The sequence below is a fragment of the Rhineura floridana genome, chromosome 10 (genome assembly GCF_030035675.1).
Source record: "Rhineura floridana isolate rRhiFlo1 chromosome 10, rRhiFlo1.hap2, whole genome shotgun sequence".
Taxonomy (NCBI): domain Eukaryota; kingdom Metazoa; phylum Chordata; class Lepidosauria; order Squamata; family Rhineuridae; genus Rhineura; species Rhineura floridana.
Window position 1 is genome coordinate 85848287 of NC_084489.1, and position 20132 is coordinate 85868418.

Sequence of the window (20132 nt, forward strand, 5' to 3'; positions counted from 1 at the left end):
CCTGCCATTGCCATTCCTTGCCAATCTTCAGGATGGAATCGCACAGGTCAGCAGTGAAGAGAGAGCTTGGAAGGTTTCTGTGGTGGCATGGTGAGGGTGAAGTTTGGGTTTGGCATGGAGAGAGTCCTCAGGGCATGATAAGAGGCCTGGAGGGCCATTCGACCCCTGGGCCTGGGGTTCCCCATTCTTCAGCTGTACTCCAAATGATGGCAGTTGTACTCCAAAATGTCTGGAGAGCACTAGGTGGGGAAGGCAGCTTTTCAGACAGATAAAGAGCCAGTGACATGAAGCTGCTGACTGCTGTGGGGATGCATGTGTTCTCTGCAGTCTTGATCCCAAAATAGAGCATTATGTGGCTGAGCTGTCCTGATCTTGAAAGGCCACAAAAACCGGCCGAGGTTAAATGGCTTTCCTTTGGGTCTTTCAAATCCCCATTTAATCAAGAAGCGTGCCACTTTTATAAAGGGAAGGCTGCACCGGCGAGTGGGTCTGGTTTCCAGCAAGTCTCAACACTTGGCGAGGGTTGGTTTTGAGTTCTAGAATGCTGAGAGCCTCGTCTGTTGCAGTTCTGGGGAGGAACTGTTCCTCCAAAGGTGCAGTGTGCACTGGGAGGAAGTCCCCATGGGTGCCAGTCTGGGGGATCCTCTCAATGCAAATAGTTTCAGAGGAGGGATTTTCCTTTGAACTGCAGTCAGTTTAAATCCCCCCCCTCAGTGGGCTGTGGGTCTCAGTTTACCAGTTCCCTTCCAGTGGACGCTGCTTTCATTTTTAATAGTGTGTGTTAAATGCTGAGATCCATTTAACATTGTGTCTAGTTTGGCCCATTGCCTGGAGGTAAATGGTGGGTGTGTGCAGCTTGGCTCACTTAAAGCCCCAGTATTTCCCAAGTTGTTGCAATCATATCGGCTTGCCTAAGGCAGTGACTACATGATGATTCCTTCCATGAATTTGTTTCCTGGCAACGGAATCAATGTGTGCCCTTTCCTCATGTGCATCACCCCCCATTACATGGGTGCAAACAAAGTGTCATCTCTGGCAAGCAGGGTGCAAACACTTTCCCATTTGCCTCCCTCCCATGGTGCAAACAAATGCATGAATATGCCCAGTCAAAATGCTCAGTGATTCCCCTAGTTGCACGTAGGCCCATTTCGATTAGTCCCTGAGTTCTGTCTTAAAGTACTGAAGGGCTCATGTAGGACACAAGTTATTTTTACACAGTATATTTTAGCCTCACAATGGACTGCTCAGTGCAGGAATCCAAATTTAGGCCTCCTGACAGGTGCCTGTCTAGCTGCCTTTTGGATGCGTCCACTGTTGGAGAGCCACCATCTCCCTAGGTCATTGGTTCCATTGGCGTACCGCTCTAACAGTTAGGAAGTTTTTCCGGATGTTCCATGGCTTCCTGCAACTTGAGCCCATTATTCTGTGTCCTGAGTTCTGGGGCGATCAAGATCGCCCTCCTCTGTGTGGCAACCTTTCAAGTACTTGAAGAGTGCTATCATATTTCTCCTCAGTCTTCTCTTCTCAAGGCTAAACATGCCCAGTTCTTTCATTCTCTCATAGGGCTTTGTTTCCAGTCCCCTGATCATCCTTGTTGCCCTCCTCTGAACCTATTCCAGTTTGTCTGCATCTTTCTTACAGTTCAGTGTCCAGAACTGGACGCAGTACTCAAACAAATCCTAACCAGAATACTTCACATGATTTGGAAACTATACTTCTCTTAATGCAGCCTAAAATAACATTTGCTTTTTTTGCAGCCACATCACACTGTTGGCTCATATTCAGCTTGTGATCAACCACAATCTGAAGATCCTTCTTGTGTGTAAAGCCCATCTCGGGCTGAAAAATGCCCCCTACTGCCTGATTTATGTCTTCAAGGATCACGTCTTGAAGCAGTGGCTGACCCCAGTGCTCTCCAGATGTTGATGGACTCAGATTCCCATCAACCCCAGCCAACGTGGCCAAAAGTCGGGGTTGCTGGGAGTTGTAGCTCATCAGCATCTGGACTTCTGGAGAGCCTCAACTCACCCATTCATGATTTGCTGCCTAAATGAGCCAAACTGGCCCAAGAGGCAGCATTTGAATAAGCACCAAATGCCTCTGTTTCCTCTTTTCACTCTCTCCCTCAATGTCTTGGCTATAAACAAGGCTTCTATCTCTCCTGCTGCCAGAAAGGGGTGGCGGGGTGGAGGAGGGAACCCTTTCTTTCTGTCAGGCTTGTCTATCTGTAGTGGCATGATCCCAGCCCAGGCGCAAACCTCAGTCCTGCTTATTGGGGTGGAAGCTTGCAGCACGATGGCCCATCCATCACAGGGCTGTTTTAAATTTAGGAGATGAGGCTTAACAAAAGGCTGGCTGATGTGTTAAGGGGAGAAATGGGAGGCTGATGATGAAAGCTGGTTGTGTGTGTGTTCTCTGGCATTGGTGGGAGTGAGCAGAGACTGACACGCATGCATGGCTTGCGCTGGGCATTGATGGAGAGCTGCTGGTGTCCTCAAGGCAGGAGAGAATATGAGAAGAGTCCTGCTGCTCCTGCATCGGGCCAAAGGCCCATCTAGTCCAACATCCTCTTCTCACAGTGGTCACCCCGATGCCCACGGGAAGCTCGCAAGCAGGAGATGAATATAATAGCATTGTCCCCCATCTATGTGATCCTCAACAACTGGGGACAACAGACTGTCTCTGACAGTGGAGGGGAGAGTGTGGCCTTGATAGCCTTATTTACCGAATCATCTTTTAAAGCCACTCAAGTTTGTGGTCTTGGCTACATCAAATTAGGGTTGCCAGGTTCAGGGGTTGAGACTGATCCTGTATCTTTAGGAGAAGAGAAAGTCAGCCAAGTGCAGGTGGTCTTGCTACACTGTAATGGGAAAGAGGTCTTCTGTATCTTTACAAGTTGTGTAGGGGGGGGGAGGGAGAATTCCACCTTGTGGTTTTTCCCATTGCAGGGTTGCAAGAACACCTGCACTTGGCTGACCTTCTCTTCTCCTAAAGATACAGGATCAGTCTCAGGCCATGGACCTGACAATCCTGCCTGCTTTTCCACAATTAGATCGTGGAATGGTCTTATGACGAACCGACCGGGCATTTAACGGTAACACCACCAGGCTCTTGGGCACCGTGGTAGAACCTCCGGCAGAGTCCCAAGGACAGGTAGAAGCTCAGCGAGGGCACAGGCTGAAAGTACCTGTAATCCCCCTGCCACTGTTTTCTCCTCTAGCCATGTCTGTTTCTCTCCTTGATCATGGAGATAGGCCATCCTGCTGTGGCCTCATCAGGATGTCTCTCCCCACCTTCGGCACATTCTGCCTACAATCCACTTTCTTGAAGATGGTCCCAGGCTCTCAGCCAAACAGAAACCCACCAGCAAACTTGCTGTAGCCAGTCCACACTAGGAGGGCATGACACAACAATTAACCTCCAACTGTACTCCTTCCACAGGCATTCCACCCCACCTCTCACCTGGAGCATTGCAAACATACAGCGTTCCCTGTCTCCCACCTGGGGGATGCTCATTTGCAGGGTTCCAACAACCTCTCACATTAGGAGATGCACACAATCCCATGTACGGTCGAGCACACAGCTCAGTCTCATATAGTAATATACTGACAATATCCTGGTGGGGGGAGTAAAAGGGGTGTGCCCATGCTGTTGTTCTGCCCCCAAAGTGACAACCCTGAAGGGACAATCCCCTTTGGAGTGGTCCATTTGGGGTCGATCTGCCATCACACAAGCAGGCCTGTTTTCATGGCTGAAGGGTTTGGCAATTGACCAACTTAGCTAGACACCCCCAGGTGCTAAAAATCAACCACAATCAAGACTGCTTGCTGGAGCTCGGATCGCTTGAGTAGGCAGGCACTGGAGTTCCAAGCTAGCAGGGGAATAAAATAGCTGAATGTTCTGCTAGCTGTTGATGCCCAGCATGAGAATTGTGCATTTTTCCTAACTGAGCAGATATCTCAAAAAAACCTATTTCTGCAGGACCTAAATTTAGATACCTGGAAGCTTTGTAGTACTTGGGATTTTTTGAACAGGGTTGGTGGTTGTGGGAACGGGAATCTTTTTTGGGAGGTGGCAGAGGGGGAGGCAGATCACTGAAGCCCTAAAATCCCACTCCACTCCTGGCTTTATTCATAATACCATGTTTGTGTATGAGACAGAGAGGCAGAGTGTTTGTGGACACACAAAATACATTTGTGGGCTAGTTCCCTCCCCCACTCTCTGTTCCTGCCCTTGCAGGTGTAGCGCTTAAAAACTGAGTGGGCTCTCTCCCAATTGGAGTGATGCTTAAGTTGAAGAATAGTTGGGGGCGTGCAGATTAACGGTATCTATGTTTCTGCAAAGAATCCTGGGGGTGGGTGGGCTGCATGGATCTTGCAAGCCATTAGTTGTGGGCGGGAAGGAATAAATCTTGGCAAACGCGATGCCAAAAGGTTGAAGGGAAGGGGGTGTACATAGGATGAAGAGTAAGAAATCCTCTGCTCTGTGCACATTCCACTGATACCGTAAGTCATTTTGCAAGCTAGAGAGCGCCGCCTTTTCCCTCCCTGCCTGCGCGTGATCAGCCTTTGTAGAGGAAGAGATGGTTGGTTGGAACTTGTGTGTTGCTCCGCTAACTGAAACATCCTTTAAGAGGCACAGGCCAGACATCCAGGATGCACTGCAACAATTGCTCAAATGGACTTAACTGTGGAGTGGGGGACCTGTGGCTTGCCAGATACTATTGGGATTCCCACTCCCATCCTCCCCAGCCAGCACGGCCAATGGTTGGGGAAGATAGGACTTGTAGTCCAACAACAGCTGGCATGCCGTAAGCCCCCCCTGACCTAAAGTCACTTCTGCGTTAAATGCTGTGAGGTTTCCCTTCCACATTCACACCAGACATTTATTCAACTTTTATTCCACCTTACACAGGCATGGCTTCCTCCAATGAATCATGGGAAGTGTAGTTTGTGACGGGTGCTGAGAGTGGTCAGGAGACTCCTGTTCTCCTTGCAGAGCTACAGTCTTTCAGAGTGGTTTAATAGTCATTTCCTCTTCCCAGAAAACTCTTGAGAATTGTCGCTCTGTGATGGTAGCAGAAGACTTCTAACAGCTTTCAGCACCCTTCACAAACTACACTTCCCAGGATTCTTTGGGGGAATCCATGACTGTTTAAAGTGGAATAAAAGCCTGGTGTGAATATGGCCAAAGACATTCAACCAAACTGTGTATGCGTAGTCTGTCCCTAGAGGCCCTCTCGGGTGTTGAGATCAGCAGAGGGGGGTCCTTTTGGTAGTTCCACCACCTTCAGAAACTCGGGGCGGTGGTGCTCTGGGAGAAGACATTGTCTGTGGCAGCTCCTAGGCTGTGGAACGCGCCTGGCACCTTCGCTGTAGCGTTTTTGGCAAATGCTGAAGTTGCACCTCTTTACCTTGGCCTTTGACACCTGAGATGTATCTTTTTAGGACCCATCCTATTTTTTGTGATGTCCTGATTTTAGGTTGTTCTAAACTGTTTTTAATTTTAATGTTGAAGTTGCTGTAACCTGCCCTGGGACCTTTGGGTGAAGGGTGGGTAATAAACAAATCACTTCATTATTGTTGTTGTTGATATGATGATAATGATGATAAATAGAAGCCAAGGACGTGGCATAAAAGTGCAGGTCTAGCAATCCCCTTTTTAACAAAGTTGTGCTTATGTGGAGTTTGCCTTTGGGGAAAAAAACTTCTGGAAGACTTCTCCAGAGCAGGAGGTCCAAAGACAGGAATGTAATATTTCATCAGACCTGTCACCCCAGCTGGCCATAATTCTGAGCTTTCACTCATGGATATTGTCGGGTGAGACTTGGCACATCAAAACTTTGTATGTGTAATTGGGAGAGGAGTCTTTTGATCTCTGCAAGTGGGGGAGAGGGGCAGTCATGCTATATCTTGAGTCCTATCCCAAACCAAAAAGGCTTCTTCTGCCAAGGGAAGCAGATCTCCAACTGCATGCCCCAGCACAAAGGAGGAAGAGGAGGCAAGCCTTGTGCATCCCTGGGGTGCTCTGGGACCCATGGCTGGGCCGCTTCCTGGCACAGCAAGGAACAGGTTTTGGAAGGGAGGTGGAACTTTCCCTGTCCTCCTCCTAAAAACATCCAAAGAGCCTGCTGGATCAGGCCAATGGCCCACCTAGTCCAGCACTCTGTTCTCACAGTGGCCAACCGGATGCCCTTGTATTTTATTCCTTGCTGTGAACCGCCCAGAGAGCCATAGGCTAGGGGCGGTATAGAAATGGAATGAAATAAAATAAATAAATAAATAAATAAATGGGAAGCCCTGAGCAGGAGCTCAGTACAGTAGCGCTCTCCCTGCTCGTGATGCTCAGCAGCTGGTATACAGAGGCACACTGCCTCCAACAGTGGAGGTAAACACAGCCATCGTGGCTACTAGCCATTGATAGCCTTATTCTCCTTTTCCCTACCAGTCGTTCCAGTCTCTGCTGCCATTGGGGAAGTGCTGTCGGGGGTGTGGGTAGAGCACCTGTGTTGCATGCAGAAGGTCCCAAGTTCAAACCCTGCCTGAAATCTGGGAGAGCTGCTGCCAGTCAGTGTAGACAGTACTGAGCTAGATGGACTAATGGCCTAAGGCAGGGCTGTAGCTCAGGGGCAGAGCATCTGCCTTGCATGCAGAAGGTCCCAAGTTCTATCCTCAACATCTCCAGGTTGGGCTGGGAGAGACTTCTGCCTGAAATCCTGGAGAGCTGCTGCCGGTCAGTGTAGACAGTACTGAGCTACATGGGCCAATGGCGACTTCCGGGAAGGATTGCTTCGCTTGTGCCTGCCTCTGAGATGAGCTCTCGTCTCAGAGGAAGCTTTTTCAGTTTTAAAACCAGCCAAAAGTTTTTTTTTTGACTGGTAAAAACTTTCTCCCAGGCAAGGGAGAAATGAAGAGATCATCCACAAGCTTCATTGTGTTTGTTGGGGGACTTGAATTCATTAGGATTGCCTATGAACGAAGGACCAGCCAGCAACATTGGACGGAGCCAAGGAATTTCAAGCAAGCTCAAACCGATTAAGCGAGATGTTTTTCTTTTCTTCAAAGAAAAACAGATTCTAACAGGCAAGCATTCTTCTTTCTATCCTTATCATTTGGCTTAAATTGTTGCAGTAAAGAGATTTGTTAAAAGAATCAGCAGTAAAGAATCCCTGGGTGAGTTATAACTTTTCTCTTTTATACACGGAATTAAGGCGGAAGGAAATCGAAATAGCTTATCTTTGTTTTTATTGCAAAAAGCTGGCCTGGAATTGAGAATTATAAAGATACAAACGGATGAGAGATATCTAATCTGAGGAGAAAAATTTTGATTTATATGAACTTTTTGTCAGGCTTAGGTGGGCAACACAGCCAGTTCCAGACAAGACTGTTAGGAGTTAAAGACACAGTGAAGCCGGTAATTGACAGCACTTGGCAGAAACGCCCAAGGTCAGGCTGCAGCTGTAACTGATGAGTGAAGCAGCGATAAAAAGGCTTCAATGAGCACACAGAGGTGTGGGGGGTAATAGGAAAGCATTATAGAGTTGGTTGGTGAGCAAGAGACGGAGCACGGTGTGAAAACAGTAAAGTTTTGTTTTCTTAAAGACTTGGCTGATGGTCTATTATTACGGTCGGCAACTGGCACTGATAAGCAAGCTAAAACGCTACTGGACTCTACTGGTTATACTGGTTAATAGGTGCTGCACTCTACAAGGGTTATGGGCCCAGTTCCAAACCAGTAACACCCAGTTAAAACCAGTGAGCAAGCTTGAGCTACGCCGGAAAACCGAAGGAAGCCGAGCCAGAGAGCTGGTGAGCTGTGGGAGAGCGGCAAAGCAGAGATAGAGAACCGTGTTGCCTGGAAACCAAAGTGATAAGAGGTCTGCAAGAATGACTGGAGTAACTTTGGCTGGCATTCCACTGGAACGTCTCTCTGAACGAAATTACTCATGCTGGTGGCTGCGGATGCAAGCCTATCTAAACAGAGAAGAATTATGGAAAGTAATTGACCAACAACCCCCCTCCGTTCCACCACCTGCTGAATGGCTACGCTTGGATGAAAGAGCGAAGTCATTAATTATCTTGGCTGTTGGAGACTCGCAACTACTGCTTCTAAGAGGTAAAGAAACTGCTAACGAAATGTGGACTGCTTTAAGAGCATATTATGTTCAAGAAACAGCTAGCAGTAGAATAAGTCTTGCGAGAAAACTATACAGAATGCAGCTAACTGACGAAGTAACTATGTCAGAACACTTAATGAACATTACAAGCCTGTTTGTAGAATTACAAGAAAGGGGAGTGGAACACTCTGAAACGCAGCAGATCTATATCACTCTTTCAACACTTAATGACTCTTGGAATCCTGTTATCAGCGCACTTGAAGCGATGCCCGATTCTGGACTTTCGTTTCGATATGTTGCAGACAAACTAAAGCAAGAGTGGGAGAGAAGAAAAGAAACAAAACAAAGGCAAGAGGGACGGAACGAAAGGAGTGAAAGAAAAGAAAAGACTGAGATAAAGGCTTTTGGGACTAAAGCTTGTTACAACTGCGGCTCCTTGCATCATTTAAGGCGGGACTGTGACTTACTGAGAAGGAGGAGGGACGGAAGAAAACCCTCACACGTGCAGTTGGTGAGTGCAAAGACAAAGAATGAAAAAGACTTTGTTAACAGAGACAATAGTTTGTGGGTCCTGGACTCAGGTTCCACCCATTCACTGATAAAAGATAAAAGTCTATTTAAAACAAAGGTGCCAGCTAATGAAGACGTGAGTTTAGCTGATGGCACTAAACAACAGGTGATGGGTAAGGGTACTGTACAGTTATGTGCTTTACAAACAATAATGACAAATGTTTTATTTGTGCCTAATTTAACTAACAACATTCTGTCAGTTTCAAAACTATTGCAAATGAATTATAGTGTGTTATTTAGTAACAAGAAATGTGAAATAATGAAAAGGGGAAAGGTGTGCCTAAAAGGATATTGTGAGGAAGGCATGTTCTATGTAAATGTAAACCTTGCAGTAGTACAAGCCTCACTAGTAACGCATAAGAAAACACATGATAGATGTATCCATGAATGGCACCGAAGGCTGGGGCATGTAAATTATGAGACTGTGAAAAAGGCAGAGCAATTCAGTGCTGATGTACAACTAAAAGACTGCAAGCAATACATGCAGTGTGAAGTATGTCAGCAGACAAAGGCCACTGTAGCTCCAATTAACAAAGTAGCTGAAAGAAATACAGATAAGCCTTATCAGACAATACATGTTGATTTAGCGGGACCATTTCCCAAAACAAAAGGTGGTGCTAAATATTTTCTCGTGATTGTTGACGATTTTTCAAGATTTTGTCATGTAAAGTTATTGAAAACAAAAGATGAGGCTGCAGAGCAATTAAAACGTTTTCTAAACAGAGTAGAAGTGCAGCATGGTACGCAGGTGCAACAGATTAGATCTGACCAGGGCGGGGAGTTCACAGGAAAGTCCCTGGAAGAATATTTTGAAAAGAAAGGAATAAATCATGCTGTAACCGCCCCGTTTTCTCCACATCAGAACGGGACAGCAGAAAGGAAAAACAAAACATTGCAGGATGCAATGAGAGCCATGTTAAAGGATTCAGGCCTTGATCAATCTTTCTGGGGAGAAAGTTTAATGTATGCTGCTTATATTCAAAACAGAGTACTGCATAGAACTATTGCCATGTCACCATATGAACTGTTGTACAAAAGAAAGCCCAGACTACTACACATACTGAGATTTGGTTCCCCATGCTGGGTGCATGTTCCCAAGGGAAAGAGAAAGGGAAAATTGGCTCCCAGAGCGAAGAAAGGATATGTGTTGGGGTATCAGAATGTAAATTACCGCGTGTGGGTTCCACAGGATGGTAGTGTAACACTCAGCAGGAGTGTTAGAACACAAGAACAAGACTCAGAGAACCACAAAACATATGTAAATCTAGATTGCAGTGACACAAATGACATAAATGCAACAGAGCCTGCTCAACAAATAAAACAGGAAAGGGAAGAAACAAAACAGGAGATAGAGACAAGCAGCTCTGATTCCAGTAGCAGTGCATCAAACACAGACATAGATACAGAACAGGAACAAGAAACAGAAACATTAAGGAGGTCAACAAGACAAAACGAAGGGAAACCTCCAGAACGTTTCCAAATATCAGCCGTACAGGGTGAGACAAACAATGAGGAAAGCAAACAGTGCAAAGTAATAACAGACAGTGATACTCTGTTCATCAATAGCATAAGAGAACGAATGGCAAAGTATGCTCAAGAAGGTGACAGTGACTGTGCATATATGTGTTAAATGTGTAAAGAATGTAGAAAAGTGAAAAATGCCTGAAGACTGTACAAAGTAAAAAGCAAATGTATGTAACAAAGGAAATGTATAATTGTACTGTGAAAAAAAAATGTAAAATTGTAACTTGAAACGTCTGTCCGGAAGGTGGGGGCTGTCAGGCTTAGGTGGGCAACACAGCCAGTTCCAGACAAGACTGTTAGGAGTTAAAGACACAGTGAAGCCGGTAATTGACAGCACTTGGCAGAAACGCCCAAGGTCAGGCTGCAGCTGTAACTGATGAGTGAAGCAGCGATAAAAAGGCTTCAATGAGCACACAGAGGTGTGGGGGGTAATAGGAAAGCATTATAGAGTTGGTTGGTGAGCAAGAGACGGAGCACGGTGTGAAAACAGTAAAGTTTTGTTTTCTTAAAGACTTGGCTGATGGTCTATTATTACGGTCGGCAACTGACACTGATAAGCAAGCTAAAATGCTACTGGACTCTACTGGTTATACTGGTTAATAGGTGCTGCACTCTACACTTTTGAGTATTATATGTCTGGGACTATTTTTTCTGGTCTACTTCATTTTGACGAATCTGCTTGTTCTTTATGCCACTAACTATTTGGAAGCTGTGAACTAAATTTGTTTTGCATTCTTGGACACATAAGAGATAAGGCAGTTTGTGCTGTCTACATTATGATGTCATCAGGTTTGGAATATTAACTCCTTTGTTGCTGGAAAAAGAAATAAATTGCTCTTTGCTTGGGAATAGTGCTATATTGGAAATTGAAGGGGTTTTTTTTCTTCTTGGTTTTAAAAATGACAATTAAGAAAGTGGCTGAGACCCTGGAAGTAAATATGTTCCAGAAAATAATGGATGAGATTGAGATAACGAGACAAGAACTTAGACATGGCAAACAAGAGATGAAAATTGAATTTGGCAAAATGAAGCAGGAGCTGAAAGAAATAAGGGATTTTATGAGAGAGGAGGTTGATGAGATCAGAGATATAACTAGACAAGCAATAGAAAAAGAAAGAAAAATTAAAGGGAAGATGCAAGTCCTGGAGATTGGAACAGATATATCAAAAGTGGAACTGGAAAAAGATTTGGAGTTTATGGACCTTAGAGATAAAGATTACTGTTTGGAATTCAGCGTTGTCCCTGAAGAAACTGATGAAGATATCAGAGATAAAGCTATCAATGTTTCGAAAAAAATTCTTGACTGGAATGATGTGATGGAGCTTGAAATAGAGAAAATTTATAGAATTAATTACAGATAATGTGACAATGGAAAAACTCTCAAGAGATGTGCTAGTGCATTTCGTAAAAAAGAGGAACAGAGATATGACTTTACAACAACATTTCAGTAACACATTCAGAATTGATGGCAAGGAAATATTTGTGAGGAAGGAAATTCCCATCAGACTCTTATTATATGACTATGACTATGACAGCAAGATTATTATGGATGCAAGGATGGAAGATGGAATTAACACTTATAATGGAAGAATGGCTATTGAAATTACTGGACCTAGCAGACTTGATGAGATGGATTAATCGACATGTTTATTTGGAGAAAAATCGATGGATATATTTCTCAAGGACTGGAAACCTCTCTTTGACTTTTTGCGGAAAGAATAAAGTGATGTTAATGAGATTTGATGATTAATTAAGATAACTACTGGAGGAAAGTGATTTTGTAATATATTCAGAGACAGGTTTGTTATATATTATAGACCTATAACTGATCTGCGACAAATCGGAAGTCAACATTTTATTTTATTGTATTAGTTATTAATTTGTTTTTGTTTTGTTTTGTTTTGTTTTTTGAAACTTTGAATAAAAAAAAAAATTAATGAGAGCTACATGGGCCAATGGCCTGAATCAGAATAAGGCAGCTTTCTATGCTCCTAAGGTGAGTTGCTGTGCTCCTGTTAACAACTGATGCTTCTTGTTGGCTCGCCGCTGCTTCTTCTGCGTGAGCGGCTGAGGCTGCTCGCTCCTTGCCTGGCCTCTTCCTCTGGGGGGTGAAGACTGAGCCTACTATCTCTAGTGATTTATCAAGCAAGCTCTCAGTGGATCTTTCCCTCTTTTCGAACGCTGACAGCTCTCTCGTTGCTTTCCCAGAGCAGGGTGGCCAGACCAAGAGGCGTCATCATGCCCGCGTCTCTCTTGGATTACGTTCTTCTTTGAATAAAAATGCGAAGCCCAAATGGGCAGCACACAGGCCCTGAAGATGCACCTTTCTCTCTCCAGTGTACCGGCAGGGCTGGGATGTTAATCGGTTGGATTCATTCAATTAAGAACCTCTTAATCGACTAAAAAGATGTTCCTTGTGTTTGGGGAGGCAGAGCAGGTAGCCCCTTTGAACTGGGCGTGCGTTTTTTAAAGAGCCGTTTGTGTGTGTCTGCAAATTTATTTAGTTTTATTCCCTTAGTAAAGCTTTCTCCAACCTGATACCCTCCAGATGTTTGGGGCTACAACTGTCTGGGGCCGATCGGAGCTGTAGTCTGAAACATCTGGAGGGCACCTGGTTGGCCAAGGCTGCCTTAATTTTTCATTTGTGTTTTAGTTGAAGACTTCAGTTGGGTAACACACTTCATCTCTTAATAATCTGACAAAGGTTAGAAGTGCCATAAAAGTGCATGTTTCGCGTCTCGCCACTTACATTAAGCGCTATCTCGACCTGTTCGCGCAACCATTGGGGCATTGTTGATAGGGATGGATAAATCTGTCAACTTCAGTTTCTCATTTCCCAAAGTTCAGTTCAGTTCACCACATTTCAACATCTTGTGATTATTATTTTTTTAAAGTCTTCATGTGAATTTGTTGGCATTTTCATTTGCATTCGTCCTAGTAAATGCAATTTTTGCAAGGAATTTCCCTAATGTAATGCATTTTAATGTTATTTTCACTCATGAATATATGCATGGTTTTCCCTAATATGCACATGTGTGTGGATGGGAAACTGCATTAAAACACAAACTGAACTGAATTCTCCCCCATTCCTATTTGTAGGATGATCTGCAGCTGGTTCAAAATGATTTTTTACTGAACGCTCAACTTCAGATAACTTATTGCCACCTGATGTGGAAAGGGCCATTAGATCAGAGCTTTTAAAAACAGAAATAAGCCAGTGTGTGGAGGATAGTTGCCATTATAGACCTAAATGGAACCTCCATGTACAGAGAAAATATACCTCAATGCTAGATGCTGGAACAAACAGGACCTGACAGTAACTCTGTTCCTCCCATGTGGGTTTCTTGGGCATAATATGGGAACTAGTTGGGTCTTGATCTGGGATGGCACTCCTTTGTCCCAGAAGCCAAATGTGGCCCTCCAGTCTCTCAAACTGGCCCTTGGGACTCTTCCCAGATCCTAGGATGTGACCTTGAAGTCCGATAAAGCTTCTTGCTTGACTGGATGGAAGCCAGAGAGGGGTGTGCGTGTGTGTATAGAAACTAGCCTACTGTACCAAAGTCAGATTTACATTTGTTGTTCCTCCTACTTTTGCCCCTGGCCCTGCCCAACACTAGCATGTGGTCCCCAGAAGATTGCCTGTAAGGGAATGTGGCCCTCAGGCTGACAGAGAAGGACCACAGCTCAGTGGTAGAGCATCTGTTTTGCATGCAGAAGGTCCAAGGTTCAATCTGCGGCATCTTCAGATAGGGCTGGGAGAGACTTGTGTCTGGAACCCTGAAGAGCTGCTGCCAGTCAGTGTACACAGTACTGAGTTAGATGGACTAAAGGTCTGACTCAGTATAAGGCAGCTTCCTAAAGGCCCCCCACCCCTCTTATCCAGCAACTCTTGCCTTGGCAAATCCTGTAACCTCTGGCTTGGTGAATCCATTGACCACACTTGATGTTGGTAGCGAGTCAGGGGATACCGTTGTGCTTGCCGTTCTGTTGAGGACTCCGATGAGCTTGTGCTAAGGCTGGCAAGAATAGCTCCTTTATTGGAGGGATCAGCTGGGCCTCTTTTGACACAGTGACCTCAAGCGACCCCCTCCCCATTGGTGCCGTAAATGGCATAAAAGGGTTTTAAGGGATTATAGGGGTGCCATGTAGAGGCTGCTCCCGACCAACGTTCTAAGCCCTGGCCACGGATATGGCTTGTAATGTCTATCCTCATGAGATCTTTTGTAAAAAGGAAAGTACCTTGGCCATAAAATATTAAAATTCTATAGCAAAGTCCTGGCACAAAGCTTTTGCCTGCAACAGACGTGAGGCTTCCACGTGTAGAAAGGGATCTTCTTCTGAGGTGGTGGGGAGGAGGAATTTTCTGTTTTGGTGCTTCAGCTGTTGACTTTGGTGCTTCAGCTCTGGGTTGAAGAGCTGGGTTGTTTTTTTTACCCCTTCCAACACCAAAGGATAGTTGATATAGAGCACCTTGCAGTAAGTTACCCTGGAGATCATTTTGTTGTTGTGTGTCTTCAAATCGATTATGACTTATGGTGACCCTATGAATCGGTGATCTCCAATAGCATCTGTCGCAAACCACCCTGTTCAGATCTTGTAAGTTCAGGTCTGTGGCTTCCTTTATGGAGTCAATCCATCTCTTATTTGGCCATCCTCTTTTTCTACTCCTTTCTGTTTTTCCCAGCATTATTGTCTTTCATGTCTGCTCATTATGTGTCCAAAGTATGATAACCTCATAACTCATACTCATAACTGGAGATCATAAATGTAGATTAACGTTAATATAGGAAAACCTTTCATATCTGGAAAGGTTGCAACACTTGGGGCTTAAAAAAAAAGACTGCTAAGGGTGGGTGGGGAGCACGATAAAGGTGCCCAAAATGATGTATGCCGTGGAGAAAGTGGATAGAGAGATTTTTTCCTTGCTCTTTCAGAATATTAGAATGGTGACCAACGCAGTCACCCAATGAAGTGGAATGTTAGAAAATTCAGGTCAGGTGGAAGAAAACCGCCCTGGGTTCCTGCCGGGAGGAAGGGCGATTGTTGTTGTTGTTGTTGTTATGTGCCTTCAAGTCGATTTCGACTTATGGCGACCCTATGAATCAGTGACCTCCAAGAGCGTCTGTCGTGAACCACCCTGTTCAGATCTTGTAAGTTCAGGTCTGTGGCCTCCTTTATGGAATCAATCCATCTCTTGTTTGGTCTTCCTCTTTTTCGACTCCCTTCTGTTTTTCCCAGCATTATTGTGAATCATGTCTTCTCATGATGTGTCCAAAGTATGATAACCTCAGTTTCATCATTTTAGCTTCTAGTGACATATATGCATATGTGTGTGTGTGTATAAGTAAGAAAACACATCTTCACATGGTACATAGTTATACTCTGAAATTTGCTGCCATAAGAGGTAGCGACAGCCACCAACTTGGATGCCTTTCAAAGGAGCTTGGTTAAACTCATGGAGGATAGTGCTGTTGAAGGCTACTAGCCACAATGGTATGTTCTGACTGTGCTGTTGGAGGTGCTATGCTTCTGAATACCAGCTGCTGGGAATCATAGATGGGGAAAGTGTTTTTGATCTCAGGGGGGCTTGTGGGGACCTCCCATTGGGGCATCTGGTTGACCTCTGTGAGAACAGAGTGCTGGACTAGATGGGCCATTGGATTGATCCAGCAAGGCTCTTAAATGGGGTTGGCAGGGGTGGATCGCAGCCTCCTTGCTGAACGGAGACCAGTTCATCTTGTTGATGTCTGCCAAACCAGAATCCCTTTAATGAAGCATAGCTGTAGGATTCTTGGTCAACATACTTAGTTCCCAGCAGTTTTAGGCAGTTTTTAATTCTGGCACCAGAAGTCCCGTGTGTCTGTGTTTCCCTTTTAGTGCTGGAGGAATGTACACAAACTCCTTTATGGAGACTTTTGCTGACTCCCCCTTCCCCAGCACCTGGTCAGAGGAAAATCTGTGCCAGGATGTTGGGTGCATGGCAATCCAGCCAGCAACACTGCATACAGTTCCAGCGTATGTTCCTGCTGCTTGTGTTTAAACTCCCCTGCAGCCAGTGCCAGCCTGGTCCCCATCCAGCATATTGTCACGCGGCACTGGGAACACTGTCCTGGCTTCTCTTCATTGCACGTTCGTGTGTGAGAGAACAGCTAAGCCATGTGCTCTGAGCAACTCTGGGAAGGAACAGGGAGGAACATGTTTCCCATTGGGTTGGTATGTTCTGTTTTGTTTTTCTTGAAGTCTGCCTTGCCAAAAATTAGATTGGCCTTCAAGCAGTGTGGTATCTGGGTGTCTTGCAGATAAGGACAGAGGAGAAATTCAATTCGGTTTGCCTTTAAAGGTGAATCTATCCAATTTGCACTTTCCGAAGCAATATGCAAACCGAAATGCAGCCCTTCCTTATCCAAATTTTGCAATACGGTTCTCCAGCCTATGCTTACAAAAATGTGTAAGTTAGGGGAAAGTGTGCATAAAAAATGAATATATTATTAATATATTAATTTATTAATTTATATAAAATATTTCTATGCTGCCCTTCTACCCTATAATAAGGCACTCGGGGCGGCTTACAATAAAATCACACACATACATAATAAAATTGTACATAATAAAAACACAAAAACATTGAAGTAAATTAAAATACATAATATACAATTAAAATACATAAAATAGTGTATACACACACACACACACACACATATATAGGGGAGTCGTACTAAAGGGACTAAAAATTAAAAATTAAAATAAAAAGTGAAAATAACATGCAAAAATGCATCCTATCTGGAAAAAGTGCTTGCAAAAAGGTGTACTTTAGTCAAAACTACATATAAAAATGTGAGAAATGTGCACTAAAATGTTAGTGAATTTTGTGAGGATATTCGTTTTTTTTAAAAAAAATCACAAATTGCTGTAAAAATGTGGAGAGCTGAATGCAAGACTGGAAAAAGGAGAGAACTGAAATTCAGATCCTTCCATCCCAGGTTGCAAGTACACAGATAAGCAGGCAGGGACCAGCAAGCTACTCTCCTGGAAAGGATTGCAACTTAAGTTGGTTGAATGGCTGAATGATGGTTCTTTTTTGGGGGGGGTATGTGTGGTTAATGGCTTCTCAGCACCTGCTGTTTTCCAGAGAGCTTTGGCCCTCCAGATGTTGCTGAACTACATCTTCCTTCAGCCCCACCAAGCGTGGCCAGGTAGGATGGGACCTGTCGTTCAGCTACGTCTGGAGGGCCAAAGGTTCCCCATATTTGGCTTAAACTATTGTATTTGCTTGCAGGCAAGACTGAATCAGCCTTCCCACAACCTGCAGCCCTCTTGAGGCTTTGGACTACAATTCCCATCAGTCGCAGCCAGCACAGCCAATGGCCAGGGATGTTGTAGTTGACAACACCAGGAGGGCGACAGGTTGGGGGAGGCTGAACGAGACCTTTAGCTCTGGGTGCCTGGCCTAAGCCTGCCGGATACAATTGGAGGGTTGACGTTTGCTTGACGTTCAGGTTCATTTTGAGCCAGGCTGGCTTTTTAATGAGACATACTGTTCAAGACCTTTGTTATCCATCCTGAGTTGTTTGCTTTATCCTGAAATTACAGGAGGGCCCTGCAACTAAATTGTTGTAGCGTAAAGGGCTGTTTCAAGGTTCCTGCCGCTCAAGTCCGTTCCCCAGTCTTTTACCACCTTGTTTTTATTTCCCAGGAGTTAGCATGGGAAATAGTTTCCATGGCTGCGAAGCATGCATAGTCCTCGTTGGGCCATTTTGGAGGCTTTTATGTGCCACTGCCCCTCAGGTTTTTTTGGCATTTCTGTAAACTTTGGGGTTTCTCCAAACCTGCTGCTATCTCCTTTCTTGTGCACGGATGGGGCTGTTTTGGCTACAAAAGGAATGGCACTCACACCCTGGTAGGAACAGGATCCGTTGGCTGGTGCCAGCTTGAAGGCATTCTGTTGACCTAACAGGCTGGTATCGATTTGATTTCGTTCTTTGTCCACCAGCTGCTTTTTTTTACCGGTCTGTTTTTTTCCTTGCAAAAAACATTGATATTAATATCGATCATTTTAAAAAACATATTGATAAAATTATTGTTCTTAATATTGATATCTTAGAGGCAGTTTTTTTTAAAAAAAGAAATCTGTTTTTGAAAATAGCTGCGGGAAATCTCTACCTAAAAAGCCCATCTGCGACTATAGGGAATAAGCAGATTAATGGGAAATTCGGTACCAAATCCAAATCGGGCAGACTTCTAGCACATCCATACACACTGGACATGGGAAATAGCAGGAATGATGCTTATGCTTGCAGTAGCATTTATTGATATGAAGCACTTGAAGGCTGGCATTTTAGGCCATTGCTTGAGGTTGTGTTGTATTAGGTGGATGTATCTGAGTCTTCACATTCCTCATATAGTGATCTTCATCTTCTCCGCCCCCAAGGTTGACTGGGAATGAACCCTTGACCATCCTCCCTCTGACCTCAGAAATGGAGGAAGCTGCCATCAAAGCCCATTACAAAGTGTGTGACCGCCTGAAGCTGGAGAAGAAGCAGCGGAGGATGTGCCGGCGCGATCCCGGCGTGGCCGAGACCCTCATGGAGGCCATCAGCATGAGTGCCCTGGAGTGCCAGTACCAGTTCCGCTTTGAGCGGTGGAACTGCACCCTCGAGGGCCGCTACAGGGCCAGCCTGCTGAAGAGAGGTGAGTGGGTGGAGGAGGGAGGCAAGAAACCAGGGGAGGGGGAAATGCAGCCCTCTGTCTCTCTCTGCCTGGCCCTCAGAACTCTCCCCAGACCACACCCCTCACTGTTACTGCTAAATGGAATGTGTTGCCTGACTGGAATGTTACCTGGATGGAGGATAGACAAGGGTATTTGTATAGAAACTAGCCTACTGGTCTGATGGCACGTGAGGCTAGCACTCTGCTAAAGCTAAGCAGGGTCAGGTCTGGTTGGTGCCTGGATCGGAGACCTCCTGGGAACCATATGTAAGCCGCCTTGGGTTTCTATGATGAAAAGAAAGGCGGGGTATAAATTAAAAAAATAAATAAATACTGTGCAAAGGTCAAATTTACATGAATTGTTCCGCCCACTTTTACCTGGGGCCTTACCCACCTTTGGCATGTGGCCCCCGGAAGATTGCCCAGAAGGGAATGTGGCTTCTTGGGCCAAAAAAGATCCCCCTCTGCAACAAATGATGGAGAAGAAATTTGGCAGCTCCTTGAGAACGTGATGGGAGTATGCAAGTCACCAGCGAGTCAGCACAGAGTTGGTTGTGGTTACGGTTTGGAGCACCAACAATTCATGCCTGCGCTGATTAAACTTGGGTTCTTGGACTCTCACGTTATCCTTGGTTGCATTCACACATTGGGTTTGTTGAGTTAGTTTTACTGATCACAACGGTAGCTTTTCTGCCCCTAATATTAATATTAATGATACCACCCTTCACCCAGAGGTCCCAGGGCAGGTTACGACAATTTTAAAACATGTAATTAAAACAGCTAAAAGCAACCTAAACAACATTGCAGAAAATAGGATGGGTCCTAAAAATATAACATCTCAGGTGTCGAAGGCCATGGTAAAAAGGCGCAATTAGTGGCATTCCTTTCACACTGCAGTACCTGTTGCGTTATGGAACTGAGGCTTTCTGACCATGTTGTGCTGAAATTCATTCACACCAGTGAACGTCACAGGACATGTCACTAGTCCTCCACTCTTTCTGCGCCTGCACACTTCTGTTCCCCCATGAAAATGGCGGGAAAGAAGGATATGCCGGTGTTCCACCTCAAATCTCACTACTTTGCCATCATGATTTTCTGGATTAATGGTTTGCAAATGGATTTTTTTTTCCTGGAAACTATTAACCCGGAAATGAGCACTAAATTTCCACTATATTCTGCTAGATTTCCAGAAGTGGCTTTTACATTGTAAGAACGA

At 44.8% G+C, this 20132-nt stretch overlaps 1 protein-coding gene across 3 annotated transcripts in view; it reads left to right on the plus strand.

Moving 5' to 3' along the window:
* WNT9A (Wnt family member 9A) overlaps positions 1-20132 on the plus strand; it is a 76709-nt gene that overhangs the window by 39382 nt on the left and 17195 nt on the right. For 2 of the 3 annotated variants that reach the window (XM_061586888.1, XM_061586889.1), the window contains one exon: positions 18639-18898. In XM_061586888.1, the coding sequence (XP_061442872.1) occupies positions 18639-18898 (260 nt within the window). Of the gene's footprint in view, positions 1-4411; positions 4506-18638; positions 18899-20132 lie in introns of those variants that run through there. The other variant, XM_061586890.1, reaches the window with a different exon arrangement.